We start from the raw sequence: 27,805 nt of genomic DNA on the forward strand, positions 1-27,805 counted from the left end.
ACACAAGAAGAAGCCTCAAACCCTTCCTAATCTACACTCTAACCAGCCCCCAGCCCGGAGACCAGGCTCCTAGCCCCGCGTCCACCCACACTCTCCGTGTGGCCACAGCAGCATACGAACCCAGGCCGTGCCACAGCTCACCCTGAACCGCTGGCTCGGGGAGAAGCCGAGACGTGAGTCCTGCACATATCACCCCCCCGGATGGGAGACAGAGGACAAGCCCAGGGACCCCAAGACTGCGCCCTCAATCCTCGCACTGTGGCCCTAGTTCAGTCTGAGAAAGCAGGTTTCGTAGGGCTTCCCTGGTGGCGCAGTGGTTGAGAGTCCGCCTGCCGATGCAGGGGACACGGGTTCGTGCCCCGGTCCAGGAAGACCCCACATGCCGCGGAGCGGCTGGGCCCGTGAGCCATGGCCGCTGAGCCTGCGTGTCCGGAGGCTGTGCTCCGCAACAGGAGAGGCCACAACAGTGAGAGGGCCACATACCGCAAAAAAAAAAAAAAAAAAAAAAAAAGAAGCAGGTTTCGTAAATGCATCAACCCCCACTTCACTGAGACCCCTGAAACATAACACACCGACCCTGATGATCAGCCCTGGAAACCCTGAAAACAGAAACTGCCTTTCACTACTCTCGGTACAAGAAAGCTTCGCCAAACCAAAGGAAAGAAGCCTACAATTAGTGGTCAATGGCTTTAAGCTCATGGGGGACGAGAGAATCCTCCCCAGGGTGACACAGTGACCAGGCCGGCAATCACAGCGCTTCAGAGGTGAGGGTGCCCCACCACTGGGTCACCTACGGATCAGAGAAATATAGCTGATCTTCAAAGAGATAAACGCACCAAGCTTCTAGTAATAAGGCGAGCACATGAGTGCTTACGGCAAAGATCCTGTCCTTTTGTCCGGAGAAAACAGATAGTAAGCACTAAACGTACTATTCAATTTACTTATTTATAATTTAAGGGGGCGGGGCCATGGAATAATAACAAAGTAGCCTGCAGCAGGGTAAGCAGGAGAGGAAACTGCGATTTAGATTTAAATAAAACTCGAGGGAGGACCTCACTTTCTGGAAAGGGGCCTCGAGCAAAGACTGGAGGGCGGAAGGCCCAGGTGTCAAGGGCGATATGGACCAAGGACCTCTGCCCAGGTACCGGTGGCAGCCTGGGCAAAGTGCATTCGATATCTTCATCTTGATAGTGACCATCCTTAACAACCACAGTAGATGCCGCATTCCCTGTGAAATAAATGTCACATGCAGCCTCTTACGTTTCCGTCATACTTTGGAAGTTTCTACCAATAATGATGACATGTTTTTCCTACGAGCTTATGCTCCTTTTACGGTTTTTTAAAATTTATTATTTAAGCCCAGTCCCTTTCTCCTGAGCGGGCTCCGCGGCACCTGGAAGCAGCTGTTGGAGACAGCCTTCCCCTCCCCATCTCCAGCAGCCAGGGCAGGACTGAAAACCTTCACAGAACTTCCTACATCTCAGCAAGCCCAGGAGAACTCCCCAGAGGCTGAAGGCCAGAAAAAGAAATGTCAGATTTCCACCACCTCTCCAGAAAAACTAAAGCACAGTGACAGAAAATTCAGTAAGATCTTTCCTTAAAGATTAATTAGAGGACAATCTCATAGATGTTGATAATAATGGTAGCCTTCAATTATAGGAACTTCAAACACTTTTCTTTTGACTTCTGCCTAGTTAATAAAAAAAAATGATAATCATTTTTAAAGGACCAGTGGCTACATTCTCATGGTCTCCCTCGAACATGCATAAATATTTAGCGTGTTCTGGGGAAAGTGCCAAAGTGAGCGTTTACTGTATCTGAAGATCGTTGCTGGGTTAATAGCTGCAGGGGAGGCCCGGGGAGTAGAGGACACTTTGCCCAAAGAGGAGAAAGTAGCCAGGAACAATACAAGGACCCAGGCAGGCCACTGTGAGATGCAGTATCAGCTAAACACGGCACCGAATATCATGGAAACCTAGCTGCTACTATAAAGACCAAACGCTTACATAGGAAATTAGAGTCAAGAAGCTCGTGCTGAAATCACTCCACATGCTTTAATAAAAGGAGTAATTTTCAGGTTCCTCCTTCCAAAAATGTACCATTTTTGAAAAACCGTTGCAACTGCGAAGTTTCCGTCCATCGAAACGTTTTCTGCGTGATCACGACCTGCCCCTGTCCTCCAGCTGCCCGTCCAATGCACCTGCAGAAAGGATCCAGCTTATTCATCCCTTTGCAGCCGAGTGAAAAGGAAGTTCTCCAGCGCCCAAACCAGCCAAGAAAGTGCCACGTCACCCCATCACCTCCAAGACACATCCTGCTTCATCTCCAAATCTAACCAGTCGTTAAGAGGACCACCGCGTGCACGACGGGCCATAATCAGATATTGCAATACGGTGACAGGGCCCCGCCCGTGACCCCGTCTTCAGAGAGCACAGAAGTCACCCCAGAGGCTCTGCGGCTGCAGCCTTGGCCCCCCACACAAGCCGCCATCCACCAAACAGGCCCACAGACAGGAGACAAGCACGGCCTCTGATCTGCGGCCCCGGGAAGGACACCCCTGGGGAGACAGGGGGAGCGGGCTCTCCCCGCAACAGCCAGAATGCACTTTCAAACCCAGAGCCGAAGGCACGGGCAAGCCCTGGGCACCCCAGCTTCCAACAGGGCCATCCTGCTTCTGGGAAACGGGGCAGAGCCTCCACGCGGGCCGGGCACAGGTGAGACACAACTCAGGGCTGAGCATGGAGGTCGCGTGGGCAGAAGGCGGCAGTGTGAGTGAGGACAGCACAGCAGGTGGCGTTCAGGTCTGTGACGGGCACACCACGACCCCCGTCCACCTCCCTTAGAAGGTCCAGCCACCTTTCCTGCAAAGAGGGAGCATTACCCTGAGACCCAGGGGCCCGCCTGGACATGTGCAGAAAGTAGGGTGCACAGGGGCCCCGACCAAGCAGGACCGCCCAGGCCCCAAGGGATGACACAGATGACAGCCAGAAGTCAGCTGACACCAGAAAGGGCAAGTGCAGGTCCGCAGGCCCTGTCACATGACAGCAATAAACAGGAGTCAGGGGAGTGGCTGTCAACAGAAGCCGCCCCCGCTCTCACTCCGCTGGCCCCAAGCCCCGCCCCCGCTGCAGCAATGAAACCTTACTAGACAGAGCATTAATTAAGTCCGGCCCCTCAATCGACTGACCGGCCTGCCGGCCGGCATCACACACCTGCCCAGCCAAGCACAGGGCGCCCAGGAGAAGCCAAGAGACAGGATGGGGAGACCCGGCCCACGGGCCCCAGCCCGAGCTACCGGGTACCAGCCGCGTGACCTGGGAGTTACCAGCACCTGCAAGCCTTGGTCCCCCTAAAAGAAACAGATGCCTAACCTACGCACGGTGCTTGCCATGGTATCAGATGCAGAACAGAACACATAGAAGGTACTCAATAAATACAGCTCTGTGATACTTCAGAAGAAATCCAAGACCTCAAGCCCACACTCTTCCAGAAGTATTTAGTCAATACAAACAAAAGCATTCAGGATAGAGCAAGTCTGTCCCTCTCTAATAAGAAATGTATACTCTTAAAATTTTCATTTTTCACGGATTCTAAGACACTCCCCCATTTTAACAGTTTTGAAATTTAAACACTTTCCAACCTATCCACAGTTAAGGATTATATGTGATAATCTTTATTTTGAATGAAAAGCTGTCATTAAAATTGACTCTTTATCCCATGGCACTTTAGGATCAAGGAAATTCAGTGAGTGTAGAATCGCAGGACACAAACACAACGCTTCATCGCAAGGCTCTGAGGAGAGCGGGACCCGTGTGGTCCCGACAATGTGAACACTCACATCCTCCGCAGATACAAACGTTAAGAAAAACACACCTGTTACCCGGTAGGGGAAATGGCCTTGGTCTGCCTTGCTAGTCTCATCTGAAAAGGGGAGGACATGAGGGGTTGTGGGAAGATTCCTACTCAGGAAAATCCAAGTGAAGTCCTTGGCATGCCAACCAGCACACAGTCAGCGGCTTGGTTTTCTCACCTGTAAAATGGGTATCACAGAGGTATGAAGGTCCCACCTCTGAGGGTTGGTGGAGGGTAAAATCAGAGAACCCAAGTCGAGGATCCAGAAGTGCTGAATCTTCTCCCCACTAGCCGATCTCCACTGAGCGGTGAGCGACGGGTTCCATCAGGAAATGATGCAGGGTCCCCGCTGGTCCCCCCCCCCCTCCGCCACCAAGCTCATGGCTGAGGATGATGGTCTGTGTTTCCTCTGCTTGTCTGTCCCACCAGGGCTGGGAGTCTCCCAAGGCAGGGCTCCCTCCTGCTGCATCTTGATCCTAACACGCAGCCACGGTCGGCTCATCATTCCCAGAACACGAAGGGAATGAACAATCTGCCACGTGACTCCCAGTGTTGAAAGAAAAGGGCGTTCAACTGATTCCACAAGTGACAGAAAACGTAAACTCGTGTGCTGTTTCCTAACATGTCACTGACCACCCAGGATTCCAATAAATAAAACCAAATGACTACAGTTTGTCACATCAGGGAGAAAATGTTTACCCAAACCAAGTATCACCTATTATTTTGTAATTTTAATTATGTATTTTTGGCTGTGCTGGCTCTTCGTTGCTGCGCGTGGGCTTTCTCTCGTTGCGGTGAGCAGGGGCTACTCTTCGTTGCAGTGCACGGGCTTCTCACTGCGGTGGCTTCCCTTGTTGTGGAGCACGGGCCCTAGGCACGTGGGCTTCAGCAGTTGTGGCACACAGGCTCAGCAGTTGTGGCTCGCAGGCTCTAGAGTGCAGGCTCAGTAGTTGTGGCGCATGGGCTTCGTTGTTCCGCGGAACATGGGATCCTCCCAAGCCAGGGTTTAAACCCGTGCCCCCTGCACTGGCAGGCGGATTCTTAACCCCTGTGCCACCAGGGAAGCCCTCCTTTTGAAGTGAATTTTCTACAGTGATTTCAAAGACTTGAAAAGATTATAACCTTGAAGTGACAGAGGCATCACCAAAAAAAAATCACTTACAAATTCTACTGCTAAATAAGAATCTACACTCTGGGCTTCCCTGGTGGCGCAGTGGTTGAGAGTCTGCCTGCCGATGCAGGGGACGTGGGCTCGTGCCCCGGTCTGGGGAGATCCCACATGCCGCAGAGCGGCTGGGCCCGTGAGCCTGCGCGTCTGGAGCCTGTGCTCCGCGACGGGAGAGGCCACAACAGTGAGAGGCCCGCGTACCACAAAAAAAAAAAAAAAAAAAAAAAAAAAAGAATCTACACTCTAACAAATCAGCAGCTCACGTCGTGTATCAAAATAACAGTTCCCATTTAATGAGGTCTGTTTATGTGCCAAGACAAAGCCAGGGGCTCTTAAATAAGTGACTTTGACTTTCATTCTCACAGTGACACGGTAAGCAAGGCACGTACAGAGAACCCAAAAGGCGTCCAGTCACGAAGAGCGTATTGTCGATGCATTCATCAGCTGCCGGCTTCGCTGTGCGAGACATCTCTGTTAAACAGTGGTTGGGACTAAATTCAGAAATAATCTGGAACGATCTGCGAAGCTGCTTCAGGTGAAGATCCTAGCCACTGGAAGAGTCTCATAAAAGCAAGGGATGCCTCATAGGGAACTGACTCGTGGCTGCCAAGGGGGAAGGGGGTGGGGGAGGGATGGACTGGGAGTTTGGGGTTAGCAGATGCAAACTATTACATATAGAATGGATAAACAACAAGGTCCTACTGTACGGCACAGGGAACTATATTCAATATCCTGTGATGAACCATAATGGGAAAGAATATGAAAAAGAAGAATGCATATATATGTATAACCGAGTCACTTTGCTGTACAGCAGAAATTAACTCAACACTGTAAGTCAACTACACTTCAATAAAAAGATAAAAATAAAAAAGTGATGTCTCAACTGCTCTTGGCATCCATCTCCCCCTACCATGACAAGTGGGAGGAACTGTCCACAAATTTCTTGAAGAAAACGAAGTCCGATGAAAATGCCTCTTTGCCAAAGTATGGGTGAATAAGATGAGAAACAGAGAAGTCATAGGACGACTCTTTGGCTAAAAAATAAATGACAGCGACCAACGCTGGGAATGGAATTCAATTCCAGGGAATGATCCCAAGTCCAGACCATAAGGGATGAGAGCATCCAGCTCCTTCAGATGCTGCCAAAAGAGGGAGGAGCCAGATGTGAACCCAACGGAAGACCCAAAGCTGTGTGTGATTGGCAATCGAGGTCTCACGGGTGGGCTGGGTCTTGTCCCTGCTGTCCCCACGATGAGGGAGGAGAGAGGCGGACACAAGGAGGCCCACTTGGGCCTCTGTCCACCCAGAAGACTCACTGCACTAACAGATGTCCTAAAGCAGGAGGTGGTCTGCAGAGGGCCAGCCGCTGCTCGACTCTGCTGGTGAGGCCCCAAAGCAGCCACAGACGGGATGTTAACTGAAGGAACATGGCTGTGTTCCAATAAAACTTTATTTACAAAAGCAGGCAGAGGCCGGATTTGGCCCACAGGCTGTGGCTTGCCAACCCCTGCCCTGCAAGGGGAGGCTCCTGGCCTGAAGGCTCAGGAATGCACAACTGAAATGGGGCCAAAGGAAGCAACCTGCAGAGACGTGGGACTGAGACAGAATTTATGAAATTACCGATGGGGATGTAGGGGAGGAGGGGCTATCGCAGGAAGGCTGCTGTCTCACCCTGTACTGGCAAATGGAGTTGCAGGAGGGCAAGATCACGAGGACAGTCTCCACGACGTTTGACTTCTAATTCAAGCGGATGCGTTTTCAAATCAGAAAGCAGGAAAAAAAATTATAAAAGTAGAAATAAAAATTTGGATTAAATATCTGAAGATGCGCCAGTAATCTTTTTTTCCCTCTATCAAATGTGGCTTTTATTCAACTGACAAGCACTTTTCTATAGCTGCACTTGTGGAACTTCACACGGCAAAAACAGGAGATTTTGTCTGTAGACTTTTTTTACCTTATTAAAAATGAGACTGGTCCTAAAAATATAGGTAGAAATAAATTTTAATTCACAAAAAACTGCATTCATGAGCCTGAAGATGAGGATGGGCCTGAGGCTGTTCTGAACCTTGATCTTTGACAGGAGATTCCAGGTGCCTAGACTGCATAGACCCAGGCTTAGTTTTCCGAGGTTGGCCTCGGGCCTGGGTAAGAGAAGTGGCAAAGGTGCTGGAGCCAGCTAACTCACCCTTCAGAGGGAAGGAGGCTGGGCTGGGTGTTGCCACTTTCAAGGAATCCGCTTCCTGCATTATCACATCCTCAGGAACTAAGCTCCCCTCGGTTCCTTCCACAAAGATACCAGTCAAATAGCGCGACACCCAGGATCGGCGTCTGCAGTGGTCCTAACCCAGGGAGACTGCCCGAAGCATCTGGGACGAGCAGCTCGCTTCGTGTGAGAGAAGAGTTGACGCTCGCTGAGTTTTCCTTTCTGGCGCTCCAGCTCTGGGATGCTAGAAGCCGTGATATCAAGCTCTCCATCACTTCGACCCCTGCGACCACGGACGGCAGCTGCAGTCTCGTCCTCCTTTTCCTCCTCTTCCACGCCACTGGTCTCCTCCATGATCCGAGGAAGGCCACGCCTCCACCCCAGGCCTTCCTCTGGCCCCGGAGCTCTACCTCAGGTCGCCCGGTTCGCTTGGCCAGAGCAGTTTTTGGTCTCCGGAGCCGGCCTTCAACAATCCACGTGTTTTTCCTGTAGCGGGACATACTCGCCAGACTCTTGTCAATCTCACCGATGCCGAGGGTGGAGCCACTGCACTCATGCACAAGGAAGGCCAGGACAGCAGCCTTCTCTCGGGGTGGCTAGGCCTGAAAAGGCTGGGTGTGCAGGCCGTCACCGAGGGCTGTCTCCTCTCCATACGCCATGAGGGGCCGCGCGGGATCTCAGACCCACTGTCTCTTGTCAGTGGGATCTCGGACACCTTCTCCCCCAAGATCTTTAAGGACTGACAGGAACCTTAAAAACCTATCTCAAATTTCAAACCTACAGGTTTGAATCTCAAACGTAAGTTCAAGCATCTCGTTTCTACATCACAGTTCAACACTTCACTCAAATGTCTGTACCTGAACTCATTTTTATTTTCTGTGTGTGTGTATGTGTTTCTGAAGGATAGCGAATGTTATTTTATGTATAATAAAGAAACAAAATGTACCTCATAATAGGTACATAATCAGAACCCTGGAGGATATGGCTAGGAAATAAAAATTTTCTGGACTTGAGAAAGATGACCCAGGGTCCAGGGCGGCCCGGTCACCGAGCCCACCCCCCCGTGTACTTGAGGGACCCAGTTCCGACAGGTCGAGTCAGATTCTGCAAGATGTGAGCCATGAAGAAACTTCTTGGTTCACAGCTTTGGGGATTTTAGAACTGCAGACAGTGGGCTGTAGGCCTCTATTTATAAATCCCCAAAGACCTCTCCTTCCTAAGTGACTGAAATCCAGACCCCTCCCTGGCTCTTTAGGCCAGGTGTGCTGGCCTCTGGCCCCTGAAAAGGCTCTGCCCCAGCCCGGCCCGGGTGCTGCCCCCCAGCTCTGGGCACTCCCTCCAGGGGGGTCTCCCTGACTTCCTGGCCTCTCTCTCTCCCACTGTCAGATTTTCTTTGCTTGAGAATCATTATCATTACTCACAATTATCTCATTTGCCAGTTTCCCCGTGACCCTCTCCCCGACTAGGAGTCAGGAGCCCCAGGAAAGCAGCTTCTGGAGAAGAGCTGCCACCCAGCGCTCACACTGCAGGTGGCACCTGGCTGGTGTTCAGTCAACATCCAAGGAATTCAGGAGGAACTCCCTGGCGGTCCAGTGGTTAGGACTCTGCACTTTCACTGCTGAGGGCCTGGGTTCAATCCCTGGTCAGAGAACTAAGATCCCACAAGCTGCACCGCACAGCCAAAAAGAAAAAAAGCAAAACAAAACAAACAAACAACAAAAAAAACCCAGGAATTACAGGGAACGACCCTGGGTGGGCGATTGAGACCAGGCTGGCCCGGTGCCGGGTAACTTCCACACCCTTCTCCCAATCCCTGCGGCACCCTGACAACACCATGCACCCCTGTTCACCAGCAGGGGCACTGAGGCATCCCATGGTTTCCCCCAAGGCCACAGAACCATGACAATATCACAGTTTAAAGGAACAGCCTAAGTCAAACAGTGAAGTAGTTCACCCCCCCTCCACCAGCCCCCCATCCCATGCCCCCCACCAACCTGCTGCCTCTGTCCCTGAAGCAGGAAGCAGGGTGATTAAATGCACAAAATCCTTCTGGTGCTTCTATGTCCAGAACAAACTCGACTGAGCAGCGACTCATTGACTGAACCCTAATCCAAGCCACAGCGATGAGTGAGCAGCTAGAATGAGAACATTATTTGTACGCTGACGATCTTACAAAGAAATTCTTCTCGCTAAAAACTTGGAGATGTATCTATTTGCTGTAACTGCAGATTACTCAAGACCGAACGCATTGTAAATCATCCCATGTTCTGAGAAATTCTGGAACTGTCGGCTGATTTTTCCAGGAACAGAGGGTAAGAGCTGCCAAGCCCGCCTGCTGGACTCTCGCAGGAGTGCAACAGTGCCTGCAAAAGCCGCGGCACGGCATGACGGAGCCCTTCCTCCCGGGGTGACAGGCTCCGCTGGCAGGGCCCACCGTGTGTCCGCGGCCTCCCGGCTCCTGGGAAGAGCCTTGGGCAACTGGGACGGCGACTACAAACACCTAACACGTCCGCGAAGCCAGGCTCTGGCTACAGCTGGCACTCCTGCCATCCCTGCCCGGACCAGGGGAAATCTGAGATGCCAGTGGGTTGAGCTAAGAGGGCTTTGGGGTGGAACCTTCCCTACGTCCTATCTGGCCCTTACGGTTCACTCTGTGACCAGCAAAGAGGACATTGCTCAGCTAACTTGCAGACACACTTCCCCGGGGAAGGTTTTCCCTGCAGCTCACTGATCCCATTTCCCTGGGAGCGCTGGTGCCAAGTGTGAGGCTGGCAGGCTGGGGTGACAACCAGCCAAAGCTAAACGGTCAAGTGAGAGCTGAACCCATGACCCATAGCGGCATCACGGAGTTTCGATCGACAGGGTGAGGCAACCACGGCCTCTTTAAGACCCAGGGAATGATCACACGGGAGGCAGAGGGCAGGACGTGGAAAACGCTCACCCACTGAACAGGCTGGGTGTCCCCAGCAAACTTCATGGCTCTGCGAAGGTTTCAGCCCCCTTGTCTCGCTTGAAACTGACTGTGGCTTTGTCTCAAATCCAGAAATCACAGTGAATGCTACTCCTAATCTCCAGTCTTTCTTCCAAGACCTCTTTCTCTCTGACACCAAAAAAATTAAAAAGATACCTCTCTGCAGCCCCTATGCTACGGGCAAATTATCATCACTGCAGCTAAGCACAGACTTCACAGATGGAGGGAGAGAAAAGCAAGCTCAGAGGAGTGCAAATATCACATCAAGGGACTTCAAAACGTAAGACTCCTGCTGGAAAAACAGAGGCCGAGAGAGAGGTGGCGCAAGTGCTTCTTCACATGCTGCAGGTCTGAGGAGGAGAAACCAAGATTCCCTTGTCAAATCCAAAGGCCTAAGGATCAAACGTATCTGTCTACACCATAAAGCAAAAGTTCACACAAAAACCTGCCACAGGAGATAAAGGACACTTACAGATGAAACTCGTCCAACGGCCCAGGCAGAAGGGCTGGAGGTGAACCTGCGGTCCCACAAAGCCTACCTGACGCTATCGGGGTGGGAAGGGCTCCACCTGTGACAGGCAGGTCACTGCTGGGCCGAGGACCTTCTCCTTCCTACTTCCTCGTCCCAGAAGCTCATGCCTCTGCTTGAAATCCCAACATTCGCCACCCTTCCCACTCACCATCTGGAGTTTCAGGGCCCTGCAGGAGACAACACAGGGCCCGCTTCATTGCAGGGAAGTGTGCACTACAATGCAAGTCTTGTAGAAAAGGATGCTGCGGTCACAGTGATGATGAGCTCTTCCAAGCAAAGCAAGGAAGGCCACGCGAAAGTGCCTGGTCTTTGCGCTGAAGGGCGCGTCCACAGCCCCACTCAGCACTTCCTCCTTGACCTGCTAGTGGTGGATGGTCAGGTTATGAGCTACATTTGTGCCCCGGCCCTGGGCCAGACCACTGCCAGACTCCACTGCCACACTCACTCATACCTGGTAGTATGGATGGTGCAGAAAGGAATCTGGGCCGCCCGCTAAAGCCATCGGTTCCTTCCCGCCGTCTTCAAATCGCGTGGACTGGGCCGCGGCACCTGGAACGAAGACAGACCGTGAGAAGCCCGGCCAGAGGGAAAGCCCGCCGCTCACCGGCGGCTCACGGGCAACGCGCCTGCACAGGTGACGCCGGACGCCACTCAGATCTTGGGGGCGCCAGGGGGCTGGCACCAACTCCATAACCTCGAGCAGCCACCTGTGGTCACAGGGCCCGTGGGGCAGAGGCACTCAGAGGGGTGAGGGGGCGGCCATCCACAGTTATTAACATCCTGAAGACTTTCTGAGACTTTGGGCAACACAGACCACCTGAGTCCAAAGAAGCACTGTGGGGTGGTGGGGTGTTGCCGGCGTCCTCTGAGCACCACCCGTGTAAATGCTGCCCCCACCAGCCACAGCCTAGAAGGAACCACTGTCAGTGGACGTCGCACCACCACCTACAGGGTCCAGGTGCTCCCTGCAGGCGCCATGCTGGGAACAACGCTCATGGGCGGGGCCTCTGGAATGGACCTTAAGACCCGCCTCCGGCTCCCGGGAGGGCTGGAGCGACATCAGCTCCGTGAAGACGCACACTCGGCTCCTGCAAGGAGCCCCCGACAGGCAGGGAAGGGAGGTCCTGTCTTCCTCCTGAATCTCCTGGGGTACAACCACACACCTGATCTGTACGAGACAGTCAGTGAGAGTTTCGGAGCCGACCCCAACAAACCCCACCTCCCGCAAAATGCAGAGGACTGGGGCAGGGGTGGGCGGCACAGCACCCTGGTCCGGACTGGGGACCCATCACCCCTTTGTTTCTGGACACAAAAAACGCCACGCCTGACACTCACAGACAAGAGACCACCTATGATGTGACCTTCTCCAAGAGAAGAGCCCCCTTGTCTGCTACACACACACACACACACACTCTGCACCCATAGGCTTTGTTCTCAACTCCATCAGCAGCTAAGTCCTGCTACCCTGTAGAAATGAGCTCAGGGATCACCTCCTCCAGGAAGCCCCCCTGAATTGCCCCTCACCAATCACCACCACCCACGATAGCTCAGTCAGTGTCCACTCTGGGCTCCATCTGCCACACTGAGCTGCAGATGCCCCTTCCTGGTCTCACTCCCCACAGATGAACCTTGTGCTCCTTGGTAACAGAACTCTCTCCGTGGCAGCCCCCAGCCTCACTCTCAGGAAGCACCGGCGGAAAGACACCGCCTGGCTCTTCAGGGCCTGTGTCCACGCAGGCAGGGTTCACAAAGGGGGCTCAGGGGGCCCTCAGCATCACCCTGTCAGAGGGGAGAAAACCAGACAGCAACAAGGGCCACCTGCCACGTCCAGGGCTACCTGGAGGGACACCCTCCGCCCCTACGGGGACAGGTGGGTGTCCAGTGTCCCCTCCAAGGGGACGGCTCACCCCTGAGGCTGCATTTCAGTGAACAGTAACCAGAGCCTCGATGATGCGTGAACCGGGAAACAGAGCTGAGAAGGTGTTTCCCAATCTTACCCTCCGGGGCCTGTAAAGGCTTATTTCCCTGAAGTAGCTTTACTATGAGAAAAATAAGAGAAATTGAGAAAATGGTTCACTTCTCTCAATGAAAGAATAGAAAACCCAGGAAAGATGGGACTGGAAGAAACACTACAGACAAGGACCTGCTCAGGACAAGACGAACCGATGCTGGTGCCAGCAGAACCAACACTGCAGGGAACTAAATCCACGGGAGAGAAATTCCAGAAGCACCGCAAACAGCCCACAGAGAGGATGAGCTAAAGCACAATGGCACAATGTGACATGCAGGACGCAGAGGACAGACCGGGAAAGACCAGAAATCGTCACGGGACAGGGCTCCTCACATTTCAGATTTCTCCCTCAACTCACATCACAGGCTCAGTTTTCTAGAACTCAGAAATAAAAGACTCACAGAAGCTTCTCAGAGGAAAACTGAAAGACTTAGGTAGGGCATAAAATTGGGGATACTAATTCCACCAAAGATGATTGCAAAAATAATCAAGGTCAGATCCGGTTATGGGCTGAACTGTGTCCCCTTCACCCCGCCCCAAACTCATATGTTGAAGCCCTAACCTCCAGGACCTCAGAATGTGGCCATATTTGAAGGTGGGGTCTTCAAAGCAGTAATCAAGGCAAAATGAGACATTACCATGGGTCCTGATCGAACGTAAGAGATGAGGACACAGACACACACAGAGGGACGACCACGTGAGGACCCGGGGAGAAGACAGCCATCCACACGCCCAGGAGAGAGGCCTCAGGAGGGACCAGCCCTGCCCACACCTTGACCTCAGACTTCTGGCCTCCAGAGCTATGGGAAAATAAATTTCTGTTGTTTAAGCCACCCAGTCTATGATACTTTATTATGGGGGTCCTAGAAAACTAATACAGACCCCAAATTATTAAAACACTACCAAACTGTCCTCACAGCTAAAAGGAGCAGAAGCATTTACTGTCACCCAGTTATGTCTTCTGTGAGGTCTCTGGGACTCTTTAAGTCACCCGCACAGAAACACGAGGACGGCCCGCGAGAGGCCGCTGGGCTGGAGAGACCTGGCAATGGTAACAAGATGGCGGAGGTGCTTTGTCCCCACGGCAGGACGGGTGAGGCTGGTGGCCTCCCTGCAGCCTCCGCAGGACCGGCAGCCCCCAGGCCTTCAGGCTCCTCCAGCCCTGAGGCCACTCGCCCCCGTGGCAGTTTAGTCTCCTGTGTCTGTCTGTCCACACTCTACCACCCAGCCCTTTAACCAGACACCAGTGGGGGGTTGCTCCGAAGGCATTCTGTAGAAGTGGAAACATCTGCAGACACGGGACTTGAAGCGAGTCCCCTCCACGGTGGGGGTGGGCCTCGTGCCATCAGCTGGAGGCCTTAAGAGCAAAGATGGAGGTTTCCTGGAGAAGAAGGAATCCGGCCTCGAGGCTGTAGCAAACTCCTGCCCCACGGATCCCAGACTTGCCGGCCTCACCCTCACTGGAGTCGATTCCTTAAAATAAATCTCCGAATACACACACACATTAACACCCCAACCACTAGCTGTAAGATCCCAGGATCACGCCACGATGCCCCGTAGGCCTCCCCACCACAAACACACAGCTATAAGGCAAACATCATGTATTCGTGGGTTGAAATATTTAATATTGTTAAGATAATTAATACTATCCAAAGCAATTTATAGATTCCATGTAATCCCTATCAAAGACCCACTGGCATTTTTTGCAGAAATCGCTATATTGTTTCTAAAATTCATAAGGATTCTCATGGGACCCCAAATAGCCAAAAACATCTTGAAAAAGAAAAGCAAAGTTGGAGGACTCACATCTCTTGATTTCAGAACTTACTACAAGACTATGGTAATCAAGACAGTGTGATACTGGCATAAGGACAGACATAGACTAATGGAACAGAACAGACAGCCCAGAAATAAACCCTGACACATGGTGGACTGATTTTTAACAAAGGTCCCGAGACCATTCACTGGGCAACAGGACAGTCTTTTCGACAAGTGGTTCTGGGAAACTGGATATCCACATGCAAAAGAATAAAGCTGGACTCTTACTTTACCCTACAAACAAAAATTAATTAAAAATGGATTAAAGACCTAAATGGAGAGTTAAAACTATAAAACATATGGAAAATTTTTCATGATACTGGATTTGACAATGATTTCGAGGATACGACACCAAAAACACAGGCAACAAAAGAGAAAAACATATAAACTGAACTTCATCCAACTTAAAAGATGTGTGCATCAAAGGACACTCTCAAGAGAGTGAAAAGACCCACAGAAAGGGACAAAATAGTTACAAATCATATATCTGATAAGGGCTTAATAGCCAGAATAAATAAAGAACTCCTGCAACTCAACAACAAAAAAGCAAAACACCAAATTCAGAAATGGGCAAAGGACTTGACACTTCTCCAAAGAAGATACACAGATGATCCACAAGCATGAAAAGACTCTCAATATCACTAGTCATTAGGGAAATGCAGATCGAATCACAATGAGACACCAGGAAAATAATAAGTATGGTGAGGATGCAGAGAAATTGGAACCCTTCTGCATTGCTGGTGAGGATGTAAGGTGCAGCCTCTATAAAAACTGGCATGACAATTCCTCAAAGAATTAAACACAGAATTAACGCAAGTTCCAGCAATTCTATTTCTAGGTATACACCCAAAAGAATCGGAAGCAAGAACTCAAACAAGTACCTGTACACGCATGTTCATAGCAGCACTGTTTACAACAGCCAAAAGGTGGAACTAAACCCAGTGTCCGTTGCCAGATGAATGGATGAGCAACATGTACTACAAACAAACAATGGACTGTTATTCAGCCTTGAAAAGAAGTGGAATTTTGATACACGCCACCACATGGATGGACCTTAAAGACAAACAATGCTAAGTGAAATAAACCAATCACAAAAGGACAAATACTGTACGATCTTACTTGTATGAGGTACCTAGTTTAGAGACAAAAAGTAGAATAACGGTTACCAGGGTCTGGGAGGTGGGGGGTTTGTTTAATGGGCACAGAATTTCCGTTTGGGATGATGAAGCCGTTCTGGAAATAAATAGCAGTGATGTTTACACAGCTTTATGAACATAATTCCACTGAGCTGCTAAAATGGTTAAAATGGCAAATTTTATGTTTTGTATATTTTATCCCCATGTTTAAAAAAATTATAAGTTGGCTATTCAGTGAGCTTCCTTTAATAAAATTAACAACTTTCGCTAATTTTTATAACACAACCATGAGAGCAGGCAGAGTTTCGATGCTAACGCTCAGAGACATATAAAGAAGTGGTTCCAAATATAGCTTTTGCTTATTCAAGCTTTTCCATTTTGATGTATCTTGACCCTTTCTCAGTTCTGTGACTCTGTGTAACCCACTTGTCTAGGAGGTGAAACTGAACCCATCCATCAAGTCCGGCATAAAAATTATCTCATAATTTGTCACCCATACCTGACAAAGACTAAAAGCTCTATCATTATCCTGTTCTCGTGGAGACTAAAAAACCTGTACCCACTCTGGACAGAAAACCTCACTTCTTTTTTTTAGTTGAAATATAGCTGATTTACAATCTTGTGTTAATTTCTGCTGTACAGCAAAGTGACTCAGTTATATACATATATACATTCTTTTTCATATTCTTTTCCATTAGGGTTTATCACAGGATATTGAACATACTTCCCTGTGCTGTACAGCAGGACCTTGTTGTTTATCTGTGTAACAGTTGGCATCTGCTAACCCCAAACTCCCAACCCATTCCCTCTCCCAGCCCCCTCCCCTGTAGCAACCACCAGTCTGTTCTCTGTCTGTGAGTCTGAGGAAACCTTACTTCTAAATGCCCTACAACAGTACAGAGGTACTGATACACTGTGCTACTTTAAAGAGGTTAAATTCTAAATCATCCGTGGATTTAACAAAAATGGTGTGCTCCATACAGATACTGAGGAACAGTTTCCAAAGCAGGTCAATATTGCAACTTTCTATCTACGGTGATAAAAGGGATTCTCATTAACACGCGTAGAATGACGAAGAAATTGTACCAATCACTACTGTCTCTTTCATTCCTTTGATTCAAGGGACTCATCGCTAAGTTCCGCTTGCTGTCTTATTTCCATACGTCCCTTTACTTCTGAAAGTTCAGTCCTCCTGCGCGTGAATTCCAATCTAAATAATGTATGTCCCATTTCAACTGAGTTTTGAACTTGTGATAAAAATTTAAATAATCTTCCTCATAAATTCTGCCCTGTTCTCCTTATTGGACTGTAGTTCAGAAACACAGTTCAGGCAAAGTCAAAAGTTTGCTGATTCTAGAGTCAACATTTTTCTTAACACTGTCAATATTTACACTTCTGGACCCAGCAGCTGAACTTGAACATGCCTTTGTTCTTTTCATGTTTATGTGGTTTTCTTTTTTTTTCACTTTAAGGGCAATGTGTACTAAATTAAAACGGTACAATTGTCATAAACTTGAAAAGTGCTGCACTCAACAACCCTTTTTCTGAAAAGTACGTGGGGCGTTCCTCCCTGGAACCCTGCAGACTCAGGCTGACGCAGATGACGTGCTTATTCATGCCTTTCACATCACGACCAGCTACAGATGACACTCACGGTGGATTTCAGCTGTTCAGCACCCCGCCCGCCGTGAGGGTGACTCTGATGAGAAGGCTGACTGTGGTGGACGCAGCGGGTGCCCGGGTGGATCCTGCAGCCTCCCCGTGACCCCGGCGCAGCGAGTGCGAAGACTACACGCAGCCTGCCCCAATCCATCCCCTTCTGCTCTGTTCTCCTCGTTAGTGTTTTCGTGACCTACGGACTTGATTTCCAGGAACAACAATGGGTTGCAACCCACAGTGTGAAAACAGGGTCAGGCTGGGGCCTGCAGTCCGCGCCCACCTCCAGGTTTATGGGCTGTCCTCCTGCAGCCTGGAGGCTGCTGCCCACTGGCCTGTCCATCCCCACACTGCCCCCTGCTTTCCAGGCACCTGCTCCAGACTGGTCCCTGTGCCCACCTCCATCTCTGACCCACTCTAGGAAAACGCGACGCCTCTGCTTAAGGCAACCAGCCATGCCCAAGACCCCCTGAATCCCAGACGGTGTGAATGGGCCCTTTCTGTTTTTAGGTAACCACATATCCAGAATGTGCATTTAATACTGCTGAGAAACTCCGCTCCACTTCCTCAGGAAATGTTCTTTGTGCTCCTCAGAGCGTCTGTTTCATTCTTTCTCTTCTCTCCCCGCAAACGCTGCCCACCTTTTGATGCCTGCCACACCCAGACAGCACGTAGTAGGGCCTCAAGAAGCATCTGCCAACTAATAAGGCTAAACGGTATCACAGTATAATAAACAATGTGTAATAAATAATGTATAACATATAACGTATAACAGCATAAAATGAAACAGTACAATTGTTGGTGGACAGGTTAAAGAATAAAATTTAGTTTAAAAATTAAATACTGTGGTCATTTCATAATAAACTTAAATAATTACACTGTACAACTTAAACTTACACAGTTTTGTATGTCAATTATATCTCAATAAAACTGGAAAAAATTAACAAAAAATTTTTAAAAGAAAAAACAAAAAAATTAAAAGAGAAGTTTCAAATCTTAAAATGAATCCCTGTAGGATTTGTTAAAAAGAAACCTGTGCCTTTCATAAAAGGCAGAGATCCTGCCCCTTTACTAGGGAAAACATAACTGCAATGTTCACGATATTTTAAGATAATCACTTGCAGAATTGAAAGCAGAATACTTGTCTTTTCAATCATAATAAGAGGATAAAAATAAACTAGTAATACTTGAAACATCAAAGGGAAAATAGAAAACAGGCAGATGAAGAAGCATTCAAAGCAGAAAAAACTGGTTCAGAAGATGGATGACATATGGAGCAATAAATGGCAACTGTCTAATTCCCTTCTTCTGAAAATAATATTCAAAAATATGCCGATGGGCTTCCCTGGTGGCGCAAGTGGTTGAGAGTCCGACTGCCGATGCAGGGCACACGGGTTCGTGCCCTGGTCTGGGAAGATCCCACGTGCCGCGGAGCGGCTGGGCCCGTGAGCCATGGCCACTGAGCCTGCACGTCCGGAGCCTGTGCTCCACAACGGGAGAGGCCACAACAGCGAGAGGCCCGCGTACCGCAGAAAAAAAAAAAAATGCCGATGTAAAACAAAATACCCAAAGCAAAGTGAAATAGAAAAGCTTTAAAAAGAGAGCTAGAAAAGGGAGAGACAGAGACAGAACACACACTCAAACACAACAATAACAGTGTCGGCAATGATAGAAAAGTATCATTAAAACAAAGAAACACTAATCCACACAGATAAAAGTGTAATTAGTAATGAGCAAAAGCAGTGTTAGGTCTTCACCCTCCAAATAACAAATCAACACTATAAACGAATCTTCAATTATAAAAATGGATGCTATGCTTCAGTAAAAAGTTTACACTAAAAGCAAACAAACCAACCCAAACCCTAAGACCTCCAAGGAGAAAGTGAGAAAAAGCGTTTGTCGTTGGACACTTGTGCTCATCACTGAGGGCAAAGGGAGGAATCACTCTGGGATCAAAAGAACGCACAACACCCTGCAATGACGAGACAGAATTAATGAATATGCATGAAAAGCGCACACGTGCAAATATTTACAAACACCTGCGAAATGATTTTAAAAAATACTAAGCCACAAAGAATATCAGTGCATCTTGCTAACACATAAAGATCTCTGAGCTAAGAAACACCTGTGTTGAGCCCCCTCCCCCCTGTGACATGAAGGCACAGACCCGATTTCACGGGTGCCAGGGTGGACACAGGGACAGCCGGCCACTGTGCCAACCCGCCCTGAGCGACAGCCAAACACAACACAGCTAGAAATTAAAAACATCTGTGTAAAAAGCAACAAGTCAGCCACTTGAAAATTAAAAACAAGCACTGGCCTAAATAGCTGGTCCAAGGAGAAAATTAATACAATAACCGTCTCTGGACAGCGAGGTCAATGAGCACCGTCCCTTATGGCGAGAGGTAACACAAAGCAAGAGAAATGACAGGAGAACGAATAAGGCCACGACTCCTGCACCGTCTACAAAGGGGAAAAGAAATTATATAAACAATGTGAACCCAGCCTTGAACCAGAAGGAAGGAAATCTGGTCAAAAACAAACCAGAAAGCAAAACATAACAAAGTTTATGAAAATCCAAGAAAGAAAATAAAAGACAAAATTCTTAAAAATACACTTTAAAAACCCACCAATACACAAAATTTTAATTAAGAAAAGGAATGTAATGAGTTTTTTTCATCATATGGTAATTTTATGGGCCTTAGTAAAGAAAGAAATCTGGTAATTTCAATGAAATTATAACTTTCATTAGAAATATATACCAAAATCAGAATAAACTAAAAAATAAATCTTACGATCAACTTGAGTAAAACCCACCCTCCTGGGCTTCCCTGGTGGTGCAGTGGTTGAGAGTCCGCCTGCCGATGCAGGGGACACAGGTTCGTGTCCCAGTCCGGGAAGATCCCACATGCCGCGGAGCGGCTGGGCCCGTGGGCCATGGCTGCTGAGCCTGCGCTCCGCAACGGGAGAGGCCACAACAGTGAGAGGCCCGCGTACCGCAAAAAAAAAAAAAAAAAAAAAAAACAACCCACCCTCCTTCCACCTATATATTTCCAATATAAAGAAAACCATGTACTTGTTTAGACCAGGCCCTGGGCTAACTGTGTCTATGGATTTGTGTGTGTATGATTCCCACTGTTTACAAGAGGAAATGAGGCAGGATGGTCAAGGTCCCAGGGCTAGTGATGGGAAGGACTGAGGAAGGTAGGAGAGCTCAGGCCAGAAGTCCACTCCCTTAACCAGAACCCAACAGTCCTGTGGTTTTCAGATTATGAACAGACAGCACAGGTATCACCTGGGAACTTGTTAAAATACAAATCTCAGCCCAGACCTGGGCCTACTACATCAGAGACTTTGGGGATGAGGCCTGCAAAGCAACATGCCTTTCAGGACTGTCAGGCGATACACTCGGGCCGACCCGGCGCCCACCACTGGGCGGCACAGCAAATCCATCCCGGGAGTTTTTAAAACTCCAGTTACCTGGGCTGGACCCCAGACCAGTGAAAACAAGATCTCGAATTGGGAGAAGGGGCGTTGTTTTAAGCTCCTCGGGCGTTTCTGATGTTGAGAACCACCGCTCTCATCTTTTTCTTTTACAATTATTATTCCTTTTTTTTATGATGTTGGCAAGGGGAAAAAAATGGGAGAAAACTGCAACAAAGCTTTGAAGGATCACGCCTCTCTTTCTGGGGGCTGGGTTGGGGGGACCCTACAACTACAAAGCTGTTTGAAGTGAAAAATACACTCAGCTTTCAAAATGGCCGTAACTGAACGCTAAGGGCTAGATTCCCAACTGGAAGCTTGTGCCCCGTCTGTTTTTGCCTTTGAAAAATCTATTATTTTTTCCTACGCAAATATAAAGAATCCCTTTTAGAAGGCCGGTTTTCACCTTTCTCCATCAGGCACTGGTGGAAGGGCAGGGGGAGGGTGCATCTTAAACAGCCATCAGAACGACCTGCAGCAAAGAATGACCCCATCATTGCAAACCGTGTGTCCTTAGGGACCAGGGTCTAACTCTGACCGCGTGTGCGAGCAGGACCTAGGACTGCACATCTCGGCGCTTGGAGAGACTTGTTCGAAATATGCTATTTGAACTGTATGATCTCACTTACACCTAGACTCTAAAAAACACAACAAGCTAGTGACTATAACAAAACAGAAGGAGACTCACAGATTCAGGGAACAAACTAGTGGTTACCAGTGGGGTCAGGGGGCAAGGTAGGGGTAGGGGATTAAGAGACACAAGCTACTGAGTATAAAATAAATAAGCTACAAGGATGCATTGTACCACACGGGGAATAAAGCCAATACATACCCTCGACCAGGGCACTGGACTTTTGAGACACGTCCCCACCTCTGCGGCAGGGGCGTGCGGGCATGGAGGTTGTGTGTCGGGCACAAGACGGGATCGCTAAGCCGATGCTCAGACGAGGTGGCACCACTGGATGACGTCAGGAGACGAGGGAGGGAGGACAGCCACAGAGGATGGGCAGGCTGCACGGGGCAGAAGACCTGGGGACAGCACTGGACACAGAATCACAGGGACCTGCACGCACACCACACACTGTCCTGCTCACGCCCACGTCTGCAGAGACAAGGAGGACACCCGCCCACCTTGGGTAAATGTGTGCCCTGGACAAGGTGAAACCCACACGGGCGCAGTGAAACGTAGACCACTCTGACACCTGTGAGCGTGGCCATCCCAGTGTCGCAGATGAGGGCACAGGCTCTGAGATGCTGGGTGACCTGCCCAGGGCCACACAGCGACACAGGACCTCACGGACGGGGAACCACTGCGGGCCTGAGAGTCAGAGCAAAGGACGGATGGGGTGCCCCCCAGCATTACGGGATCCTGCCCGTGCACGACCAGGGGACCTTGGAGGAGGGAGGATGGGGCAAGAAGAAAAGCCATTATAATTTAAAATGTGGATTACTCCCTAACTATCTCTGTCTGACTTACTTCACTCAGTATGGCAATCTCTAGGTCCATCCATGTTGCTGCAAATGGCATCATTTCATTCTTTTTAATGGCTGAGTAATACTCCACTGCATACTATATATATATATATATATATATATATATATATATATATATATATGTACCACATCTTCTTTATCCATTCCTCTGTCGATGGACATTTAGGTTGCTTCCACGTCCTGGCTATCGTAAATAGTGCTGCAATGAACACGGGGGTGCGTGTATCCTTTCGGACCACGTTTTTCTGCAGATAGTTTGGGAATGACATGTACACACTGCTATATTTAAAAGGAATAACCAACAAGGACCTACTGTATAGCACAGGGAGCTCTGCTCAGTATTATGTAACAACCTAAATGGGGAAATAATCTGAAAAAGAATAGATACATGTATGTGTATAACTGAATCACTTTGCTGTACACCTGAAACTACCACAACATTGTTAATCAACTATACTCCAATATAAAATAAAAAGTTTAAAAAATTTTTTTTAATTTTTAAAAATGTAGATAACTTACATACAGATCTAAAATTGGGGTCCTTTGAAAAGAACTTATCTTCTCTTATATATATATTTTTTTTAATTAATTAATGTTTTGTTTTCACTATTGACATCATCACTTATAATCCCTGATTCTTGAGGTTCACGAATCACTATAAATTACTGACTGCCTCTGGGTAACTTCCAAGGGACAGATCTTTGCATATTAAAATTATAAAACAAGAAACAGAAATTAAGAGACTAAATCAATTAAGTCAAAAAGGGGAAGGACTTCCCCGGCAGTCCAGTGGTTAGGACTCAGCGCTTTTCACTGCCGTGGCCCCAGGTTCAATCCCTGGTCGGGGAACTAAGACCCTGCAAGCCTCGCAGTGCAGCCGGAAAAAAAGAAGGGGGGACAAGCAAGATGCCACCCCCATTGCCAGCCACACCACCCACCGTCCCAGAAGCACAACCTTCACGTGGGAATAAGTGACGTTACCACCAGTGGGAAACAGAACACTCAGATGTGTCCCTGCTGCCTACAAACCTGACTGCGTAATTCTTGAGAAAGTGGTTCAAACTTCATCAGAAAAACCCAGGATGCTCTATAAAACAGCCCTTGGTTTTAAGTACTTTCCAAAATGTATATACACCAAAATCCTTCCAATCAACACCTAAGAGGAAAGCACTGTCAGTATAATAAAACACGGACCACTGACTACAGACTTCTTTTCTCCTAAAGAAAACTTGAAGAAAAGCCCCCAGAGGTTATATCTAAATCACACTTCCCAGATTCTGGACTGAGGTCTCTCGTTAAATTACAAAATACTGAAGATGGTGGCATCAGAGCTTCTTAATTTCATTCTTTCAGAAAGTGAATCTCATAAAAGGCCTGAGCTTCCCTCTCTTCCCGGCCAGCCCCGAGCCCAGTGCTGGAACTGGGAGAGCGTCAGGTGCCTTGAGGACGGACGGGGGCACCTGCACCCACAGGCCCAATGGGAGCAAACGAGCGGCTGCACCGCAGAGCTGCCCGTGATGGCAAAATGCTGGAAACAACCTCGCAGCCTAAAAACACCAAGCTGCTTGGATTACAGATACTGATGTGGCAACAAAAAACAAGGTGCGGTAAAAAGTGCTCTGCACTTAAAAGCTTCTGCACAGCAAAGGAAGCTATAAACAAAACGAAAAGACAGCCTACGGACCGGGAGAAAACGTCCGTCAAAGATGAGACTTACAAGGGATTAATCTCCAAAATATACAAACAAGTCATACAGCTCAGTACCAAAAAACAACAACCCAATCAAAGAACGGGCAGAAGATCTAAAGAGACATTTTTCCAAAGAAGACATACAGATGGCCAAAGGCTCATGAAAAGATGTTCAACATCACTCATTATTAGAGAAATGCAAATCAAAGCTACAACGAGATATCACCGCATACAGGTCAGAATGGCCATTATCAAAAAATCTACAAACGATAAATTCTGGAGAGGGTGTGGAGAAAAGGGAACCCTCCTACACTGTTGGTAGGAATGTAAGTTGGTGCAGCCACTATGGAGAACAGAATGGAGGTTCCTCAAAAAACTAAAAATAGAGCTACCATATGATCCAGCAATACTACTTCTGGGCATTTATCTGGTGAAAACCATACTTCGGAAAGATACGTGCACCCCAATGTTCACTGCAGCGCTATTCACAATAGCCGAAACATGGAAGCAACCTAAATGTCCATCGACAGACGAATGGATAAAGAAGATGTGGTACATATAAATAATGGAATATTAGCCATTAAAAAGAATGAAATAATGCCCTTTGCAGCAACATGGATGGATATAGAGATTGTCATACTGAGTAAAGTGAGTCAGGCAGAGAAAGACAAACATCATATGATATTGCTTATATGTGGAATATGAAAGAAGGTAAAAATGAACTTATTTACAAAACAGGAAGAGACTCACAGACATAGAAAACAAACTATGGTTACCAATGGGGAAGAGAGGCGGGGAGGGATAAATTAGGAGTTTGGGATTAACAGATACATACTACTATATATAAAAGATAAACAACAAGGACCTACTGTATAGCACAGGGAACTATATTCAATATCTTATAATTAACTATAATGAAAAAATCTGAAAAAGAATATATATATATATATAAAAAACTGAATTACTCTGCTATACACCTGAAACTAACACAAGATTGTAAATCAACTATACTAAAATTAAAAATAAACAAACAGGGCTTCCCCGGTGGCGCAGTGGTTGAGGGTCTGCCTGCCGATGCAGGGGACACGGGTTCGTGCCCTGGTCCGGGGGGATCCCACGTGCGGCGGAGCGGCTGGGCCCGTGAGCCATGACCGCTGAGCCTGCGCGTCCGGAGCCTGTGCTCCGCAACGGGAGAGGCCCCAACAGTGAGAGGCCCACGTACCGCAAAAAAACAAACAAACAAAAAAAAAAAAAAAAAAAAAATAAACAAACAAATAAACAAGATGGTTCCCTAGGCAGGTGCCCCAAGGTATCAGGGGCGACGCGGAGCAGAGAAGAGAAAACAGAGGGTCAGCACTCCTGCCACTGGGGTAGCAGAGACCTCTCAGGAGAGTACTGACAGCCAGCAGCAGGGCAGCCCTTGGGGGCAGGGGCTTACTTTCCCCCGCAAGACCCTTTGGACCCGTAAAATGTTGCACTAAGTCCCTGAATCACCTACCCCCCAAAAGTGAGCTCGACAGCTGTATTTTAATTCTTAGAAGAACTGATGCAGCCCGAGCTTCTGAAACTTTGCCATGATTGTTAGTGAATCCAGCAAAGTATATCATTTTTTTTTTTTTTGACTGTCATAGCATCAGATTCATATAAACTATGGGTCAGAAGAGCAAGCCTTGCTTCTGCTTGGTCTACAGAGCAGAAAGGAGCAGAATTCAGGATCTGAAGTGCATTTCAGAGAGGGGCCTGGAATCCGGTCACAGCACACAAGGCCACCCCGAGTGACACTGGGGACAACAGCTGTAACGCTGCCAACTGGCAGCATGTCCTGTGTTGGGATGTTTCCGCCAGTTCTGACCAGCACAGACGCTGGAGTTACTCTTAGATTTCACGGCCCTTTCAGTACATCAATCTAACCCTAACCCCCAAGCCCTGCCTTGTCCACCACCTTGACAATTTGGGGGCAAACAAATAATCTTATTTTTAAGTCTTTTAATTCAGTGTTTCATCAATTCACACTTAGCAAAAAGCCCTGACATGTGAAGCCCTTCTAAGCTCTTGCCGGGGAGATGTCGTCTTGGCCTAGAAATGTCTCGGGGGAGCTCTCAGTTCCCATGGGAGATGACACGGGTTCATCTAACAGTGACCATCAGGCCACGGGGGCTGGAAAAGAGGAGATGCTCCAGGAGGCCACTGTGCATCCCTCCCCTGGGACCAGGGCTGGAGCTTCAGGTAATCTTCTGCCCACAGCGCCTGTGATGAACACAGTCAGGGCTGCAAACCTGCTCACGTTACTCTTGGCCAGTAGCACAAGGTGAAAGGTGACCAGGCTACAGGACCACACAACTGAACAGTGACCGCCATCGAGGTTAACCTAATGTCACGCTGCTAGGAGACCCTCTAATTCCAGGGCTCTGACTGCCTAAGGCTGGATTTAGTAACAGCAGCCTTGGAATTTTAAGCTTCTTGAAGATGTGCTCCTTTTTGTTGCCTTAAGGGCCCCGGGGCAGGGGATAAGATTGGGTTTATTATATCTAGTTTAGTTACAGGAAGTGTCCATAGCTTCAAAATAACCCAAACAAATTCACTTTAAATACATCAGTTTTAATTAAAAAATAAAGTCTTCAGGGGCTTTCCTGGTGGCACAGTGGTTAAGAATCCGCCTGCCAATGCAGGGGACACGGGCTCGAGCTCTGGTCCGGGAGGATCCCACGTGCCACGGAGCAACTAAGCCCGTGTGCCACAGCTACTGAGCCTGTGCTCTAGAGCCCGCGAGCCACAGCTACTGAGCCCACGAGCCATAACCACTGAAGCCCACACGCCTAGAGCCCATGATCCGCAACAAGAGAAGCCACCAAAATGAGAAGCCCGCGCAACGCAATGAAGAGTAGCCCCCGCTCGCCGCAACTAGAGAGCCCTTGTGCAGCAATGAAGACTCAACACAACCAAAAATAAACAAATAAATTTATTTATTTATTTTTTAAATCTCAAAAATAAGAAGAAACTCTTCCTGCCAATCACAGGTGCTTCTGTGGGCTCTCCAGCCCGACACCATCCTACACGAGTCGCGTTTTCCGAGTGATGTCACTGCACCCAGCCAACCACTCCCAGCTTCTAGCTCCGCAGGGACGTAGCTTAAGTGTCCTCTCCCTGCCCTGCCCTCTAGGGAGCACCTACCGCAGCTCCCACGGCCCAGAACCGTCCCCATACGGGTCCCAACTCGCCAACAGCTGAGTGACGCCCCAGTACACCTGCCCCTCCTGCAGGGTCCCACCCTGGTTGATGGGTCATTAAGTGCCCCCCTCCCCCTCCTCCACTCTACAGACCTCTGCAGAGTCTAGCCCCTCCCTCCTCTGCCCCGCTGGCCATTCTCAGTACCCCGGGATCATCCCGCAGGACCCTGATTCTTAACTCTGGTCTCACACTAGAATCCCAGGAGACCTTTCCAAATCCCGCTCCAAGCCCCACACCCCAGTCCCTCGAACTTGCCTGCAGCCAGACCTGGGCACAGGTACTTTACCTAAAGAACTGTCCAGGTGACCCGTGAGGTGTGGTCAGAGTGAAAGGTGGTGGATCCGGCTGAAAACTCCCCACAGCCCGGAGCTCTCCGGGTACCTGCCCTCGAGCTGTGTCGGAGTGTTCTTAATCCAACGACCTTAACTGGGAACACAGGCGCTTTTTTATTCCAATACGGCTGGAAACAACCTAAATGCCTGGCTCTAGGGACATGTGCGCAGGTCAGTACGTGTGCGTGTAAGTACATGGACCCCACATACGTGCGCACACGCCTTCGGGGTA

At 48.8% G+C, this 27,805-nt stretch overlaps 1 protein-coding gene across 1 annotated transcript in view; it reads right to left on the minus strand.

The window, feature by feature from the left end:
- The window catches only part of GRB10 (growth factor receptor bound protein 10), a 126,509-nt gene extending 115,281 nt beyond the window's left edge, over window positions 1–11,228 (minus strand). The window contains exon 1 of the mRNA XM_065884253.1: window positions 11,178–11,228. Within this exon, the coding sequence (XP_065740325.1) occupies window positions 11,178–11,228 (51 nt within the window). The remainder of the gene's footprint in view (window positions 1–11,177) is intronic.
- Window positions 11,229–27,805: the final 16,577 nt, after the last annotated feature.

Source organism: Phocoena phocoena, chromosome 9 (assembly GCF_963924675.1).
Source record: "Phocoena phocoena chromosome 9, mPhoPho1.1, whole genome shotgun sequence".
Lineage (NCBI taxonomy): Eukaryota > Metazoa > Chordata > Mammalia > Artiodactyla > Phocoenidae > Phocoena > Phocoena phocoena.